This window comes from Tiliqua scincoides, chromosome 15 (assembly GCF_035046505.1).
Source record: "Tiliqua scincoides isolate rTilSci1 chromosome 15, rTilSci1.hap2, whole genome shotgun sequence".
NCBI lineage: Eukaryota > Metazoa > Chordata > Lepidosauria > Squamata > Scincidae > Tiliqua > Tiliqua scincoides.
Window position 1 is genome coordinate 2690651 of NC_089835.1, and position 18326 is coordinate 2708976.

At 48.8% G+C, this 18326-nt stretch overlaps 1 protein-coding gene and 1 pseudogene across 3 annotated transcripts; one reads left to right on the forward strand and one right to left on the reverse strand.

Moving 5' to 3' along the window:
* The first annotated feature begins 331 nt into the window (after positions 1-331).
* NAA40 (N-alpha-acetyltransferase 40, NatD catalytic subunit) lies at positions 332-17280 on the forward strand. Of its 3 annotated transcripts, XM_066610183.1 has the most exons (8): positions 332-489; positions 6933-7028; positions 9625-9677; positions 9966-10061; positions 12344-12502; positions 12847-12930; positions 13577-13654; positions 15080-17279. In XM_066610183.1, the coding sequence occupies exons 1-8, from the start codon at positions 484-486 to the stop codon at positions 15219-15221; spliced, it is 714 nt and encodes a 237-aa protein (XP_066466280.1). In that variant the 5' UTR covers positions 332-483; the 3' UTR covers positions 15222-17279. The 3 variants fall into 3 exon arrangements, with proteins under 3 accessions (XP_066466280.1, XP_066466281.1, XP_066466279.1); XM_066610184.1 differs by lacking the exon at positions 12847-12930 and having other exon boundaries at positions 15080-17280; XM_066610182.1 differs by lacking the exons at positions 13577-13654; positions 15080-17279 and adding an exon at positions 13695-14082.
* On the reverse strand, positions 7825-7944 carry LOC136635372 (5S ribosomal RNA; annotated as a pseudogene).
* Positions 17281-18326: the final 1046 nt, after the last annotated feature.

Genomic DNA, 18326 nt, shown 5'->3' on the forward strand with positions numbered 1-18326 from the left:
GTGCTCTGCACCTGCGCTGGGGGCGGGGCAGAGACCCGCTCAGGCTCAGGCAGGCACCGCCCCTTCTCAGCCGCCTCGACCAGCGCTGAGGGGGAGGGCGGGACGGGGCCAATCAGCGCGTAGACCAACGGCGCCGCCAACGGCCGCAGCGCGCGCCGCTCTCCCGGCGGCCCCCCTTTCGCGCCCTTTTTCCGCCCCTCCCCTCGGCGGCCGCGCGCCGCCCCCTCCTGCGCGTGCGCTCCGGGAGACGCGTCCGGCGCCCCTTCCGCCCTCTTCCCTGCCCGCAGTGCGCGGTGCGCATGCGCGAGCAGCCCCGCCCTCCCTCCACCTCCACGCCGTGCGTCAGGTGCTCCTCGGCGCTCCCCGCCCTCCCGCGGCGCTGGGCTCCCGCGCAGGCGCAGTAGCGGTACGCCGCCCCCTCCCCTCTCGCTGCGCCCCCCCCGGAACGGGCTTGCGAGGAGGCTTGGGGGGGTCGTGGTCGCCATGGGGGTGAGTCAGGCCTAGGCTGGCAGGGCGGGGGGCCCCTGGGAAGTGGGGGTGGGGGCTGCTTGGGGGGCAGGCCTTGGGGGCCTGCGGAGGGGGCCCTGGGATATGGGGCGGGGGGCTGCCTGGGGGTCCTGGGAAATGGGGCAGGGGCTGCTTGGGGGCAGGGTTTGGGGGGCCTGCGGAGGAGGCCCTGGGAAATGGGGCAGGGGCTGCTTGGGGGGCAGGTTTGGGGGCCTGTGGAGGGGGCCCTGGGAAATGGGGCAGGGGATTGCTTGGGGGGCCAGGGTATGGGGGGCATGTGGGGGAAGAAAAGTTTGGAACTGCTGATCAGCATGGACGTCTATGAGGTTGGAATATGGGGGGCTTTGGCTTAATATGGGGGGTGGGAAATTTGGAGTTGGAGGAAGGAAAGTGGCCGGAAATTGGGGGGGAGCAGATATGGAGGTATTATGTGGGGGTCCCACTTAGGACTGATATGATCCCAGAATCTGGTGGGGGGGTGGGATCATGGAGAGGGGGGCATGTGGAGGGGCTGATATTGGGGGATGGAAAATTATGTTAGAAGGAGAGAAATGGCGGGTAATGGGGTGGCGGAGTTAATATTAGGGGTGGTAAATATTGGGGGAATTAAGTGAATTGCAGTGGGAATGGGGACTTGGAGTAGGGGGCTACTACTTAGAGTAGTAATTTGGTGAGGGTGGTAGGAAGTTTGGGTGTTGGAGGGAGAGGAATAAGTGGGGGTAGCAAATCTGGGGGTATTAGGGTAATTATGTGGGGGGACCCACTTCCGACTGATACAACCCCAGAATCTGATGGGGGATCATGGAGAGGGGGAACGTGGGGGGGCTAATATTGGGGGGATGGAAAGTTACATTGAAAGGCGGGTGGAAGGGTTAATTTTGGGTGGTCACTAAGTAAATTGTGATGGGGACTTGGAATAGGAGGAGGGACTAGAACAGCCATTTTCAACCACTGTGCCGCGGCACACTGGTGTGCCGCGAATGGTCCCCAGGTGTGCCGTGGGAATTTGTTCATTTATTAATAGGGCCATTGGGGGATGTGAGTCCCCCACCAACAGCATGGTATGCCATGTCAGTGGTCAAAATACTGATGGTGTACCTTGACCATTTTAGTGCCCTTTTGGTGTGCTGCGAGATGAAAAAGGTTGGAAATCACTGGGCTAGAAGTTAATGTGGGGTGGTGGGAAGTTTGTGTGTTGGAGGAATAATTGTGAGATATCTGGGGTCAATTTCAGGGAGCAGTCATGATCATTATGAGGTGAGTGGAAATTAAGGGGGAAATCTGGGGTGGGGGAAAGAGTTGGGGTGGTGAAAAGGTGGGGGGTGGAAGGGGAGAGATAAGGTGGGGGAAACTCAGATTGTTGGGTTGATATTGATGGGTTGTAAAGTAACTGTGGGATGGGGAGAAACTTTGAGCTGGGAAAAGGAAAGATGTGTATAGGGTGAAAAGGTTGGTATTGGATGAAAGTTGAAAAATGGGGGGGATAGTATGAGGGGTTGATGTAGGGAGGAGAAGATTCAGGGGTCTCATGGAGGATGTGGTTGTGCTTGAGATTAGTTTCAAGGGTGGACAGTTTAGTGTTGGTTGGGAGGTGTGGAGCAGTTTGGTCTTGGCATGTATTGAGGTAACTATATTTTTACTATATTTTATACTTTATGTACTATATTTTAACTACGTATATTTTTAAACCTACTGTAGAAAAACATGCCAGGAAGCCTAGAGCCATGGTGTTAATAAAGCCGCCTGGGTCCCTTTGGGGAGAAGGGCGGGATAGAAATACAGTTTTATTATTATTAATTATTATTAATAAAGGGAATATGTGGAAGTGGGGCTCACTGAGGGTGGAATCAAGGTGGAATTTGGAGGGGGGAAAGGGATGGACTTGTTGGAGTTACTTTGTAGTTATTTGGCAGAGAAGACTTTTGTGTTTCAAGCTGCACAGCAGCGGAAGGCTGGGCTTGCAATGGTAAATATGTATTTGAGAAGGATTTTATGTATCAATAACTTTTTCAGGCTCTTATTACTTGACATATAGTTCTTTGTAACACCTGTAAGTACACCAATTCCTTCCTGCCCACAGAACTATAATGCACTTTATTTAGCAGAACTGTGTGCCCTTGTGTGATGTGCGCGTTTGTCCACATGGATGAAATTGCTCCTTTCTGTCAATTGTATGCTTGTCTTGCACATTTAACACCATTTATTAATTGTCTGACTTTATACTTGACCTTTATACTTTATACTTTGGAGGCCCCTGGGTGGATAGCGGTCAGTTATTTATCGCATGCAATTATACCACAGTTTTATAAATACAAGGTTTCCAAGTACACAGTTTGGGTTAGGGCAGTGGTGCTGACACCCCAGCCTGAGAGCCTCTGCCCCCTTAAGGGGAGGGGAAAGGCAGTGACGCAATCCCCAGGAACGCACCACTGCAGGAGGGCTTTTTTCTAACACATCTAACCTACTGGGGGTCAAGGGGGTGCAGGGAGTTCCATGGAGCACTCTGCAGGGCTCCCCACGTATTGTAAAAAGTGAAAATAGCAATTGTGACCCACTTGCGATCGGGTTGCGATCGCTGTCTTTTCCCGTCCCTGCAAAGACTTATCTCTGGAGGTTTGCTCCTGTGACATTTGAGAACCCGCTGGGTTAGGGTGTGTGTGCTTAGAAACCCATAAAGCTTCCTGGTTCACCTTCCTGGTCAGTCACTCTCTCTCAGCCTCACCTACCTCACAGGATTGTTGTGAGGACAAAAAGGAGGGGAGGAGCCATGTACACCATCCTGATTTCCTTGGAGGAAGGGTGCTATAAAAATGTTTTATTACAGTGTTTCTCAGTGTTTGTCCTCCACCCTACCAGGAATGGTCCACCTAATCTAAGTATCTCTGGAAGTAACTGGTGATGACATCATCCCTAGTTACTTCTGGGTTGGGAAACAAGATGTGACATGACAAACACCAGTAAGAGGCTCAGGGTGGAAGGGGAAAGCATGTTTGGAGCTCTGCTCACCAAACCTCCTCCTGCTGTTTCTTAATGCCAGGCAGTAGGTTTCCAGGGGTCCTACAAGTACCACCAGACACCACCTCAAGTACCGCTGGTTAAGAAACACTGTTTTGTTATATACAGTTTATTTTGTTATATAGTTTTTGTTTTGTTTACATATTTTGTTTATATAGTTCTAAACAAATAGTTTATTTTGCATCATTTACTAGTTATTTGTTTACTGGTTATATTGCTACCTGGCCTGTCTTCTGTTCATTGTGGCATATGTGAGCCTCCATATATAACCTCACAACAGCCCTGTGAGGTAGGTTATGCTGGTCTCTTATTTTATAGGCTCTGTTCTGCTTGAAGTCTTCCTTCTAATTTTTTATATAAAAACATTGAATTGGAGAAAAGTAATCAAGAGAAGGAGATTAGTGGAGGTAAGGAGGAGGTGATGGCTTGACCCACAGACGATAACCCCAACTTCCATCTCATTTGATGGTGGGGCCTGTGGCCCACTGGGAGATCTTGCCATTACTCTGGTTTTCCTCAGGTGTCTCTCCCTTTGCTCGCATGCTTTCAAGGTTTGGATGTTGATGTTGGATGTTTGGAAGTTGAAACCTTGAAAAGGCCTGAAGTTAGCAGCAATCATGCGGTTGTTTTATATAAGAGTTGGATGTTTCTAACTCGTGGATAGAAATTATTTCCCTTTGCTTTCAGTTAGCTGGGTGACATTTAGGGGTCTGGTATCCAGAATCAAGGTTGTGGGGGACACAGACGGCCATAGAATTCAAAAGCATCAAAGTGAATTTTCTCTTAAGAGACTGAATCCTATTCAACTTTCCAGTGCGGCTGCAGCCACAATGCAGCCCTGAGGAAAAGGACCAAACCTGACCTTACCTGGAGGAAGCCTCAATGACTGCCCCCCTACCAGAGGATGCAGCTTATGCCCCATGAGCACAGCTGCACCAGTGCTGGAAACTTGAATAGGATTTGGCCCTGAGTCAGTCTTTTTGTTCTGGCAGATGCCATTAGTTATGCCGAAATGAGGGTATACCCTTCTGGGACATGGCCCCTTAAAGGAAGGGTGGGGGAAGCCCTGCCTGCTTTTGAAACATGCTGCACATTAGGCTTGTCAGTTGCCACTTTCCTCTTCGTCCGCAGGGGCAGGTCTAAAGGGGCAGGTGCAGCCGCTTTTGCTGGAGCTTGGCAGATCTGGGCACTGGCCTGGATGGGAGCCCGCCTGAGTGTCTTGTATCCACTGCCCTGAGTTCCGTGTTAGGAGAAAGGTGTTAGGGTAGAACGCATTAACTGATTATCAGTAGACCTGTGACCAGGTGGTGCAGCAGGAAGACCTGAGATCCAATTACCATTCATCTGCAAAGCTCATTGAGTTATTTTGGGCAAGGTGTGCATGTGTGCACCTACCTCGAAGGGTTGTTAGGACAATAACATGGGGGGAGGGAGAGAGACCTTTTTAGGCTACCCTGAACAATTTGGAGGAAGTGCAAATAAAAATTGCCTCTCACTATGGTGCACAGGGGTTGCTTTCAGATCCCCGGGGCAAGGAAATTCCTAGAAACCAGAAGAGATTTGGTTCTGGTTTCTCCCCTCTCTGGTGGGTGATGTTCCCCCAATGACTGGCACAGTGTAAGCTGGTGTGTTGATTTGAAGCTCACAAGGGACAATTAAGAGTTGCAGTGATTGAAAGCTTTTCCAAGCTAATTGAAATCCTCCTTTCTTTGTCTTTGGGTGGTGGTGTGTGTGTGTTTTTAAAGTTCTTACTGTGCCTTGCTATAAGTTAGCAAGTAGTTTCTCCCCACCCCCCTTTTTGGAAAGTGGCTTTGGGCCCTGCCTGAGCCAGGCTGTTGCAGACAACAGCATCGCCAGCTGCCTGGCAGTCTTCCTGTCCAGATTTCCCCTTGCTCTGCTTGGCTTCTGAACTTTCCAGTCAACCATGCATTGGGGAGAAAAAAAACTGGTGTCCTCGACTGAACTTTAGTGTGGGTGGAAGGGTTGTGTAGAGGTTAAGCACGTCCTTTTGGCTCTCAACCACCATAACTCAGTGACTCACCAGCCTGGCAGGACTTTACAGCTCTTCAGAAATAAGTCTCTTTTTTTTTAGCAGCAATATTTCCAAGTTGGATTTTTCTTGGCTCGCAATGCTGCAGGTGGGGGGGGGGGGACTTGTGCAATGTAGGATGCAGTTCCACTAAGTGGGAGCCCTGGATTCTGTTCCATGTGGATTTGGTTCCCTGTAGCTCTTAGAGGGCCACATCATGCTTTTTTCTTCCACTCAGCAGAAGCATAGTCCCTGTGTAGCGAAAACGGAACCGCCAAAGGAGCCCAGTCACACGTGAACTGAGGCTTCTCGGCATGGCCTCCCGTTTCTTAATGTCAGTTGTGAGGTTGGTGGGTTGTGTGACCACATTCAGAGGCTTGCCATGAAATGCTCAGTGGTGGTGGTGTTTTTCTTTTAAAGACACAGAGTTTAATAGTTAATAAGCTTTTATTAAAAGGCAGTTTATTAAAAGTCAGTTGGGTGGAGTGGACCAGCTTCAGTCAGTGGGGCTGTGAGTTCAAGCAGTTCTTGCCTGTCCGGCTGTGGTGTTTAAACAGGGGGCCACTATCCCCTATTAGAACAACAATCCCTTTTTTTGTCTCCCTGCCCCCATGTCGGCATTATCCATGAGTACCTTGATTGAGATTGAGAGTACCTCTGTTGTGGGAGAGCCTGGTAGTGGTTAGAGCAATGTAGTAGTTAGAGCAATGTGTTTCCCAGCCAGGGTCCCATGTACATTCTTACAGCCTCCCACCTCTGGCACATCACTTTTCCTCTCTCTTGCACCAGCCAGCCATTCTGACTGCAAACTTAGGAGTATCCTTGGATAACTCACCACCTGGTTTTGTTGTGCAATACATCTTGCGGCCATCCATGCTGAATGTTTTTTAAAAAACGATCTTTATTTGTGAGGGGTGGTATACTGTGTACAGCATTTTGGTTTTTGATCTTGCAGGGAGAGGGGATTGGGGCCTCAGCCAAAAAGGAACTGGAAAGCACTGTGTTAGAATCCTGTCTTAAACCGGGAAGACCTGGGTTCAACTACTGGGTGACCTTGGGGCAGTCACTCTCTCAGCCCGGGCAATCACATGCAGGTATTGTCAGGATAAAATGTAGGTGGGAAGGAGTAGATAAAACACTGTGCTACCATGAGGAAAGATGAGAGGAAGGATGAGAAGAAGTCCTAAGTGTAGACCGTTCACCATTGTCAGCACCTTCAGCCCCTAATGTCAGTTGGGGCATCCAGGTAACACTGTGTGCTTCATAAAGCATGTAGTCTCTATGGGGGGGGTAGTGAAATACCGAGTGCTGTTCACCTGTGTTGCACATGGTTGACCCTGGACAAGATCTTGCATTCACCTCTCTCCCCTTCTCGTTCCAGAGGAAGTCGAGCAAAGGCAAAGAGAAAAAGCAGAAACGGTTGGAGGAACGGGCAGCTATGGACGCCGTCTGCGCCAAGGTGGAGGCCGCTAATAAAGTGAGCTGTGTTTTTCTCCCTTGCCCCCCTTTCTCATGGAGACAGTGCGATAAAGCAGGGTGGTGGTTGGCAACCTTCAGTCTGGAAAGACTATGGTATAAGCCTACAGCACCCAGTATTCCCAGGTGGTCTCCCATCCAAGTACTAACCAGGCCTGACCCTGCTTAGCTTCCGAGATCATGGTATAAGCCTACAGCACCCAGTATTCCCAGGCGGTCTCCCAGCCAAGTGCTAACCAGGCCTGACCCTGCTTAGCTTCCCAGATCATGGTATAAGCCTACAGCACCCAGTATTCCCAGGCGGTCTCCCAGCCAAGTGCTAACCAGGCCTGACCCTGCTTAGCTTCCGAGATCATGGTATAAGCCTACAGTGCCCGGTATTCCCAGGCGGTCTCCCATCCAAGAACTAACCAGGCCTGACCCTGCTTAGCTTCCGAGATCATGGGATAAGCCTGCAGCACCAGGTATTCCCAGGCAGTCTCCCATCCAAGTACTAACCAGGCCTGACCCTGCTTAGCTTCCCAGATCATGGTATAAGCCTACAGCACCTGGTATTCCCAGGCGGTCTCCCATCCAAGAACTAACCAGGCCTGACCCTGCTTAGCTTCCCAGATCATGGTATAAGCCTACAATGCCCGGTATTCCCAGGCGGTCTCCCATCTGAGTACTAACCAGGCCTGACCCTGCTTAGCTTCCGAGATCATGGTATAAGCCTACAGTGCCCGGTATTCCCAGGCAGTCTCCCATCCAAGTACCAACCAGGCCTGACCCTGCTTACCTTCCAAGATCATGGTATAAGCCTACAGCACCCGGTATTCCTAGGCGGTCTCCCATCCAAGTACTAACCAGGCCTGACCCTGCTTAGCTTCCGAGATCAGACGAGATCGGGCATGTGCAAGGTAACAGTGACCCATATCAGAATCCCTGCTCAGTCTCAAAGCTAATGGGGGTGACCTTGATCCAGTCACTCCCTCTCACCATGTTACTTCGAGGGTTAAAACAGAGGAGACCCTGATGTTTTTTATGTGGTTCAGAGCTGTGTCAATGAACTAAATTCCTCTTTGCCTCAACAATGAAAAAGTAAGAAACAGACAGGTGGGTGGGGGAGCACAGCTGCTCTACAGCTAAGAAAGCCATAATGAATAAGAGGGGGGAACCCTCATTCCAAAGTTAATTTATGTTTCAGCTTCCTCTTTTCTTCAGTGTGCGCTGTGGTGGTGGTTGAAAAGCAGTCTATTAATGTTTTAAAGAAAAATGGTAATAAAAACACTGAAGAAAAGGGGAGCTGTTGTGAGCTGCCTTTTTGCATGCAAGGCTGAGATCCTACATATGTTGACCTGAGAGTCAGTCCTGTTGAACACAGTGGGGTTGCTTGTAATTGTGCTGTTAGATAAGGCAGTGGACCTTCTTGGAATGACTTGAGAAGTGGTGACTGACTGAAAGAGGCTGCAAGCGTTCTTTTTTTAAAAACGTTTTCTAAATTTAAAAGGATATTTCTTAGCTGAGATTTAACTCATAAAACCTCAAAGTCAGTTATAATATTTGTAAAGATCCTCTAAGCCATGCGTGACACACGACCAGGGACGCACTGGCAACCCATATCAGGACATCATTCACCTGCTTTCAGTGGCTCCTGCGGGTTAGGGATAGATGAGAACCAACAGGTCAGATCTACAGGGAAGTAGATTTAGGCTAGATGTGAGAGAGAATTTCCTAACTGTAAGAGATGTCAGGCTCTGGCAGGTTCTCCCTTGTTGGAGGTGTGCCAAGCAGAGCCTGTCAGGTACAGAGCCTATGCACACAGAGTGTGGTTCTCCAGGACTTTTGGTCATTTGGCACCAGCTGCCCATAGAGCATATGTCCCCTGTTGTGCTTCCTAAGTTGATGCCAGTTGGCTCCCTGTCTGGTATTTTAGCTCCTCAGGTAGGTCCAGAGAGGTGTTCCAACTCTTTCTCTAGTAGTCACAAAATCCTTGCACCCTGCTTGAGTTTGGGGAGTGCCCACCTTTGGAATGAGAAGGCTTTAATTTGATCTGACAGTGCTGGGGGAAGTGAATTACTGAGGTACTTCCAAGCCTTTGAACTTCAGCAGGGTTAGGGAGATAAACGCTCACCATTTTCCGATGTGGCAACATGCTTTTCTCTTTGGCCCTTATTCTCTTGCCTGCCATCTGCTCCACACATGCATGAGAGCTAAAAACTTTCTCTTCCTCCTTTCAATGGTTTCAGTGGGGCAAAAAAAGGGATTTTTTTCTTCAAAAAAGTTGGGGAAGCAAGAAGAAACTGTAAACTCCTGAAGGGGTCTTCTTTGTAGACACCAAGAGACCTCTAAGACACCTTTGTAGCTCTCTAAGAGAGCTGAGGTTGCATAATTCAGGTGTTGCATCTTCTGTGAACTCAGTGGTAACCTTTTGGCAACTCTCTCAGCCTCAGTTTTGCCTATCTGCAAAATGGGCAGAAGACGACGTGCCTGACAGGGCTGTTCTCAAGGAGTACCTCACAGTAATGCGTGTCAAGTGCTTGAAAGAGGTACCAAAATGCTAATTGCTGCTTTATTTATGTCTCTGACTTTCTGTGGGTTTTTTCCCTTCCTCACAGCTGGGGGACCCCTTAGAAGCCTTCCCAGTTTTCAAGAAATACGACAGGAATGGGTGAGTACAAGCTAGCTCTTTTGTGGGGTCAGTGGTATTTGAATCCTGATCCCAACTCCCACATATTGGAGCCGTGACCCTCTGTGGTAGTGAATACTGAACATGTCTCTCAATTTGCACCCACAGCTGGTTGCAATCTTTATATGCTCTTTTCTCCCTCCACCCACAGACTGTACCTGCCATCTTATGCCTTGCAGTCAACAGATTTTGGCTGCAAAGTGGCACACTTGCTGCACCCCACCCCATCTCTAACTGTGTCTCTTTTCTGTCGTTCTTGTCTTCTTGCAGGTTAAACATCACCATCGAGTGCAAGCGAGTCTCCAGCTTGGATGCGGCCACACTCGACTGGGCTTTTGAGCTAACCAAAATGAACATGCAGACTTTGTAAGGCTGGAGGAAGACTTAGGGTGGAGGGAGGCAGTGGGCAGCCATGGGCAGAAGGGAAAGTATGTCTGTTTCTCTAGTGGAGGACTGTAACTCAGTGATAGAACACCTACTTTGCATGCAGGAGACTCCAGTTTGAAATCTGGCAGCATCTTCAGGTAGGGAAGTCTCTGGGAAAGACCACCCAAAATCTGGGGGTGGGGGGCTGCCACCTGTCAGCGTGGACAGGACTGAAATGCACCAAGGGTCTGACTCCATTGGTGGAGCAGCTTCCTCACAACTCAGTGGTACATCACGTGTACCACCTTCCTTATGAGGAAAGGCTACGGCGTTTGGGCCTCTTCAGCCTAGAAAAGAGACGCTTGAGGGGGGACATGATTGAGACATACAAAATTATGCAGGGGATGGACAGAGTGGATAGGGAGATGCTCTTTACACTCTCACATAATACCAGAACCAGGGGACATCCACTAAAATTGAGTGTTGGGCGGGTTAGGACAGACAAAAGAAAATATTTCTTTACTCAGCGCGTGGTCGGTCTGTGGAACTCCTTGCCACAGGATGTGGTGCTGGCGTCTAGCCTAGACGCCTTTAAAAGGGGATTGGACGAGTTTCTGGAGGAAAAATCCATTATGGGGTACAAGCCATGATGTGTATGCGCAACCTCCTGATTTTAGGAATGGGTTAAGTCAGAATGCCAGATGTAGGGGAGAGCACCAGGATGAGGTCTCTTGTTATCTGGTGTGCTCCCTGGGGCATTTGGTGGGCCGCTGTGAGATACAGGAAGCTGGACTAGATGGGCCTATGGCCTGATCCAGTGGGGCTGTTCTTATGTTCTTATGTTCTTATGTACGTGCTTTGCTTACGGAAGACGCCAAACTATCTCCCAGTTTAAAAGGATCAACATCTTGGAGAGAGCCACTGGTAGTTAGAATAGACAGGACACAGCTAGAGAGACACATGGTCCAACTTTACTTCATTTTTGTTTCCACAAACATTTATATACAGGTGGCCCCCCCATTACCATGGATCTGGTATCTACAATTTCACTTCTCTGTGGATCTGAGGGTCCCCCACATACACCTGTACCTTTTCTCCTTTAGTAAGGTTTGCAGCATGTGTGTCCTGCTTCCTGTTAACATTTGGTAATCTCCATGTCATGTGGAGGCTGGTAGCCGGCGTGCCACATCTTCAGTTAAGCAGGAATGTTCCTTGGTTAAGTAAGCAGGAAATGTCCAAGCTATAGTCCCTACTAAAGAAAAATAAAGGTGATGGCTGTGGAAGCGGGCAGAATGGCTATTGTATTTATACAGGGTCCACTTTTATCCACAGTTTCCATATCCATGGGGGTGGGAGAAACGGAACCACCATGGATATGGGGCGATGCCTATACCTCTTTTCAGCAAAGAAGTTCACAAAGTGGTTTATGTAGTAATAATTAAACAGGCCCCTTGCCCTGTCAGTAAAAAGAAACTGAAGACAAGCTAGCAAAGAGAAGGTGGACAGCTGTTCTTCCCCTGCTAAATGTAAGAGATCCCCCTCTTGGAAAAAGATACCTCTTTGTCCAGTGAGTTGGGCAATATATCTTTTGTTTGGAGTTCTCTCACTAGTGAGGCAGAGGAACCCTTCCCGACTATTTAGAGGAGATGCAGGTGAGAGGGACAGACTGCAGTGTGGAAGGAGATCTGCTCAGACCCTTTGTGGCCTTGGTGAAAGAGAGAAAGAACCAGATGCGACCCAATAGGCATAGCTTTCAATTTGGATAAGCAGCAGACTTGCGCTCCCTGTGGATGTGAAGCAGAGGAGGTGAGTCGCTTCTCTTTCTAGTTTGCTGTTGGCTCTCTCAAAGGCTCAAACTAGGATCTCAGACCATATCAGAAATTTCTAGTCTGAAATTTCAGCAGAAATTTCTAGTCTGTATGCTGGGGAAAAGGTGAGGAAGGGAGCACCTGAGACTCACAACTTTTCATAAGCCAAAGTAGTGAATGATTCAAGCAGCTTTCTCATGAGGAAGCCTACACCATGGTTTCATCACAAGGAAGCTGCTTGAACTCGTTACTATGTCATATCTTTGAAACTAGATGTGATAGGGCAAAACCGATGCCATTTTTTTTGAATCAGCACCCCATATTTGTATAAAACCACCATAAATTTTCAGAAAAAGTTTTTCTGACCCTCAGTTTTGCAGGTATATAATGTTATAGCAAGTACTTGCTGTTTGTTCCCAAAGAGAAAGGGAGTTACTGCCTTATTTTTCTTCTTGTGTTTTTGCTGCCCCAAAGATATGAGCAGAGCGAGTGGGGCTGGAAGGACCGGGAGAAACGGGACGAGATGACGGATGACCGTGCTTGGTACCTAATCGCTCTGGAAGACGGCTCTGTCCCCGTAGCATTCTCACACTTCCGCTTCGATGTGGAATGCGGGGACGAGGTTCTCTATTGGTATGTATTGTGCCTGGCATGTTATTTCTCCTGCCACTTTGGGCTGCCTGGCATCTCCACAGTCAAGTCATGTGTGAATGAACCGAATGAGGGGAGCTTCATTTTTTTGCGCAAACCCACTGTATTTTTTTCCAGGTACAGAACAGAACTTGTGTGTGTGTGTCTTTTAATCCAAATGTTGAAATGATTCTCCAGCAAGGAAGGCCTGAATGAGAGAGCGTTCCAGCATTGTCATGTTTTAAACTCTGAATTACAAAATGTCAAACATCCATGGGCAAGTTTAAAGCCTTTGGCCAACTTGCCTGGTCCCTTAATGTTCGCCCTTCCCCTCCCTCTCTTTCCAGCTACGAAGTGCAGCTGGAAAGCAAAGTGAGACGGAAAGGACTGGGCAAATTCCTCATACAGATACTGCAGCTGGTGGCAAATAGGTAAGTTTGGTGCTGTCTGGCCTGCACCTCCCTTTTGGCCTGTCCAGTTCAGAGTGGCTGCATTCTGCACTTGCAGGGTACATGCAAAGGGAATGCATTTGTACAGCGCTTTTTTGAGGGTTGAACTTTGACCATAAGAGGCTTACACCCCATACAAGGGCTCAAGTGATGTTGGACCATAACTGTTTCTGAATATGCAAAGCACTTCAGTTATCTTTGATGAATTCCTTGCAACCACTCTTAAGCAAGAGGTGTTAAGCCCATATCGCAGATTGGGAAGACTGAAGTCGAGAAGTAGTGCCTTGCCTAGGTCACCTTTGTCTGCAGGTGGGCTGAGGAAAGATTTCAACCAGGGAGAAGTCCAGGTTTGCTGTGCCATCCCTTGTCCCCACTACGCTACACTTGAAAGGGGCGGCCTTATAAACTTCCCAATGGCATAGAATTAGGCATTTGTTTAAATGATTTTTTAAAATGGAGACATGCAAGAAGCTTTGCTGACATCAGCCTCTCCCTCGTATTTACTTAAAGTTTTTGCACCCTGTTCTTCAGCTGCAAGGCTTCCCCAGATTGGCTAAAAGAAAAGCATCCTATGGGAAAATACACATTGGAAAAGTGAGTTGGTGGGTTTTTTCTTTTTTTTCCTTAGCACACAGATGAAGAAAGTCATGCTAACAGTATTTAAACACAATCACGGAGCGTACCAGTTCTTCAGAGAAGGCTTACAGTAAGGAGCTGGTATAATTCTTTCCCTCTTTTGAATGTAGGAACCCAGGCGGAGTGGGACGGACATTCCTTTCCCATCGGTCTTGGCTACTCTTCAGGCAGAGGGTGGGTCACACCATGGCTCAGATCAAATGCAACAGGACAAAACTAAGGCTTGTGGGCTTGTCCCCGCCCTTTCCCCTATATATGCAAGAGGAAAGACCAAGGGAACTGTTACTTGTTTGTGTGTGGGGGGATGGTAATAAGGACCTTTTGTGTAGCCCGGGAGTGGGCAAACATTTTGGCAAGGAGGAGCACATCATCTCTCTGATGCTGTGACGGGCCAGGAAAAAAAAAAAGAATTTACATTTCAAATTTGAAATTAATTTACGTAAATGAATACATTAGTGACAGCGCTTATATGAATGAATTTTACTGAGCTCATAACACTTATAATACAGGCATGTAAAACCACATGTGAGAGATGAACTGTTTGCCACACACCTCTTGCTCAGTGAAAACATGCAGACCAAGCCAGAAACACATGGGTAGGCAGTGGGTGGGCTTAAAATAGTGTCCAAGGGAAAGCAGAAAACACATGGAGACATGAATTGATGTGCCTGGGCTCCAACAGTCTCTGATGGGCCAGAGGCTTATTGGAGACTGGGGGCTCCCTGCTGGCCAGGTTGGGGGTCCCTGAGGACCAGGGTTTGCCCATCCCTGGGCAAACTTCACATGTTTCTGAGCACTTTCTGAGCAAGCTTCACATGTAATGATGGAATCCTTTGCAGCAGAAAGAATTTGTTATCCTCTTACTGCTGATGGGGAAAATTGAGTAAGAGGGAGTGTCTTGCTTCAGGTCACTTGGCAAGCTCATTTGAAGTAAGGAGAAATTTGAGCTGGGGAAGCTTTAACTTGCAGCACCATCTCTTAACCACACGCACAAACACACACTCACGTGAGTGGTCACGTGGGATAAGCCAGCTCCAGTATGGGCCATACTGGCTTCAGTCAGGTAGCCCCACATAGTGTCTAACATGACTACAGTGAAGACTGCATGTGTATTTTTATAAAATATGTACTGTGACTTCTGTCACAATTTGAGTGGCTTACAAAAATATTTTAAAATCAGATTTTAACAATAAAAGACAGGGATTAAGGTTTCAGCGTACAATGGTTTTAAATTTCCTGAGCAAATAAATGTCTTTGCCTGTCATCCAAAAGACGGTAAGAATGGTGCCAGGCAGGCTTCCTCAGGGAGTTTTCATGAATGGAGCGCCACAGTCAAGAAGGCCCTATTCCTAGTTGCCACCTAACTTGCCCAAAATGGCAGGGATGAGGGGGATGTGAAGTAAGGCCTCCAATATGAGCAGAGTCTGAGTCGGTTCACGTAGAGCATATTTTGGGTGGCGGTTCCGCCTTCCTTTTTCCTTTTCTCGCCCGGCAGGTTTGAAATCGATGATACCTCGCCCAGCATGTCTGGCTGCTGTGGGGACGACTGCTCCTATGAAATCCTCAGTCGAAGAACAAAGTTTGGCGAGAGTCAACATGCCCACCCCGGCGGTCACTGCGGAGGCTGCTGCCACTAAGGCTGCCCTTTCCTGCTTGCTGCCTCCAAAAGAGCCCGGTTCTCCACATCAGCCTGCCTTTCTCTTTGGTTTCCTGTGCCTGATCCTGCCCCCTCCTCCTTCCCCATCCCACTTCTCACTCCGTGCCCCAAGACAGGACACACCGAACTCTGCTATCGCATCCTGAGTCCCAGGGTGAAAGACCTTCCTCCATTCAGGAGGTTTTAGAAACTGAAGTCATACCTCACTGTCAGGCCCAGCGTCGGATCCTGCTTCTCCTGACCTTAACTGAAGGCACGAATCCAGACAGCAGGTTTCTTGCGTCCACTTCCAGCAATAAGGAAGTGGTGATCGCCTAGGGTGAGCGGTAGGGATAATTCACTTTCCGGGCTTAAGGGTGGAGGAAGAATGGGCTTTTAAAACTGAATTCCATAGAACCATTATTGGACTGGGTGATCTTGAGAACGCGACTTCCCTTCACCTGTCTTGAACTTTGCCTCTGCACCTGCTCTTTCGCTCCTTTCTTGATTGTCGTAAAGTTTGGGACTGCTGTTTTGCTGCAGAACTATGACCTGTAGCAAGTTGAATGTGACCTCCACCTCCTTCCCCTAGAGTTTGCTGGGATAATCTTGTCTCCTCCTGTCCTGTTGTTGTGTTTTGAGACTAGCTCTTGCAGTAAAGGGACTCGGTGCAGACCTCCATCACAGAGAAGCCTCCATGTCATGCGGTAGCTCCTGGAGCCGTTTCTCCTCCCTGTGCGCAAATGGTATTGGGGATGGGGACACAATATTGGCCTGAACAAATTGCCTGTTCAGCTTATTCTCGGCGAGTCTCTGAGGGTGTACCCTTGCTTTGTTGAGCTCCTCTGTTGGTGAGCTGCACGGCCAGGCCTGCCTTCCTTGTGACACTACTTTCAAAAATTGGTCTGCACACTTTTTTTAAAAAAAAGAAGTTGCATTCAAACCTTTCTGTTTTTGTTGACCGAAAGATCCAGGTGAAGATGGTCCACAAGAGCATTTTGCTTTCATGTTGGCCCTTTCTCACCTCTTCCAGGTCTGACATGGCACTTACAAGTCTTGAAGCACAATCCTATGCTTGTCTACTTGGGAGTAAGTCCCATGGTCCTCAGTGGGGCTTACTCTCAGGAAAGTGTGCATAGAATTGCAACCTTAGTATTGTTGGTCAAGAGGGTTGCTTGAAGACATTCCCCAAAGTCTTTGTGGTGATCACAGCTTTATTGTCGGTGAGGTAGTTGGAGGTGGTAGTTAAGTTGCCACCCTTCACAGGGTGTGATGATGCATTCAGTATAGAAGATCCATTTTGGGGCCCAGTCACTCAAGCCTGGGAATAAGTCCTCACAGCAGGGGGGGGGTTGGTTCTTTCCCCCTCCTGTTGGCGTGCACACAACTGTCCCTTTGCTTGAATGTTTCCTGGTTGTGTGTACTTATTGTGGCTTTCCTAGCCATTCTGCGTTCCCGGCTCTGGTGTGGGAGCATCTTGGTTACTTGAGAACCACCAGTTGCTTTCTTACCTCAGTGGCTTGCTGGGGACTTTGGTTTGTCTCTGATCCCCTGACACCTGCCCAGATCACAGCTACAGGTGTCGCCCCCTCCTCGCTCTGCTGGCAGCTAGAATGACAGTCTTCCAGGACTCCTTTCCACAAAAAAAAGTGCATTCCCGCAGCCACAACCTCAGGGCCTCACTTCTATCTCAGGGTGCGTGTTGTTGCCTTTGCCCTCCGTCAGCAGGAATGGCCAAAACGGGGGCTCCCAATCACAGCTTTGACTTGAGTCTTCACTGTGTTTGGGGCTGCGGCCCCTGCGCTCTGAATGGCATCTTGGCAAGCAGTCCCGTCGTGTGGGAAGTGGAGCGTCGCCTTTTCAGACTTGGGGATCTTTTAGTAGAGGTGTTTGACAAAGGTGTTGCTTACCTTACTCAGAAGTAAGTCCATTTTGTTTAGTAAGGCTGTAATCCTGTCTTACCAGAAACAAACTCCTCTATCAAGTGTGCCCCTCTAAGGGAGAGTGTGCCAGGCTTGGATGGGGTGGGGGGGAGCAGCAAAGATGGCCAGCTTCTTGAACCAGGGGGGAGGGGCAAAGTCTCTTCCGCCATCATGATGCTGCTGTCTTGTTTTTCACCGTCTTGGCCCAGGAGAATCCCATGCAAGATGAAGAAGGGGCCAGGAGAGAGTCGTTGCCGCCTTGTGTGAATCCCTTCGCTAAGAAACAAGGTGACTCCCTGCTGTCAGCAAATGCTGACCTGGCTCACAGTAGGACAGAAAAGGGTCACATGCTGCTTTTGATTGGGCAGGAGCCCCTCAGGATGCAAAAGTTGTCTGGGAGACAGCAACATTGTCCCAGAGGCCTCTGGGGCAACCTGCCACTTCACAAAGGAAGCTGTGTGGGATCGGCTGCATTGCTGGCTGTTTGCAGGTAGTGTGGACTGGATCCCTGCTTCCAGGAAAGGAGAACCACCTCGCCAGGTATGAAATGGGGGTCAGAGAGATTGGAGCCAGGTTGCCACCCCTGAACGAGACCCTCTGGGCAGCCACTGTTGGAGCAGTACTGTTTGCTGTGTTTGGGTACTCTTGCCGCTGAAACTTGGAGCCCAGCTCTGCAGAGCTGCAAGGAATGTGGTGTGAGTAGGACCAGGTTGAGGTCAAGGCAGGATTTCTGCTTGCCTGGAACCATTTTGCCTGGAACACAGGAAGATGCAAGGCTGTGCATCTTCCTCTCTTTGTTGCTCTTCCTCTCTTCCCTTTTGAGATCAGAGGACGTTGAATCCTACAAGCCTTGCTTAACTGCGGGCAGTGGGTTCAACTGTCATGTGCAATTTCATTTCCCTCCCTCCCTCCCTGCCACCTCTTTTTGGCCCCAAGTCTCCGTGTTCTTGTTTTCACTGCCATCCCTAATTATGGGTTTCTGGTCTGCTTAAAAGAAAGGTATGGATTGTAATCTGTTTTCCCAGGAGACTATTCCTTTTTTTCCCCTTTTTTCTAAATATATTATTGGACTTTTTAAGAGTCTCTAAAATAAACCAGTTTTGGTTGTGTGTTTTTGTGGGTTTGTTTTACAAAAGAAATACCATGGTTTGATTTGTATGGCAGGGGCCATTGTCACAGCTTCA

Coding starts and splice junctions, on each gene's coding strand:
- NAA40 (XM_066610182.1), top strand. Junction 9,678..9,965: donor AAGAAATACGACAGGAATGG/GTGAGTACAAGC, acceptor GTCTTCTTGCAG/GTTAAACATCACCATCGAGT. Junction 12,931..13,694: donor CTGCAGCTGGTGGCAAATAG/GTAAGTTTGGTG, acceptor TTTTGAATGTAG/GAACCCAGGCGGAGTGGGAC.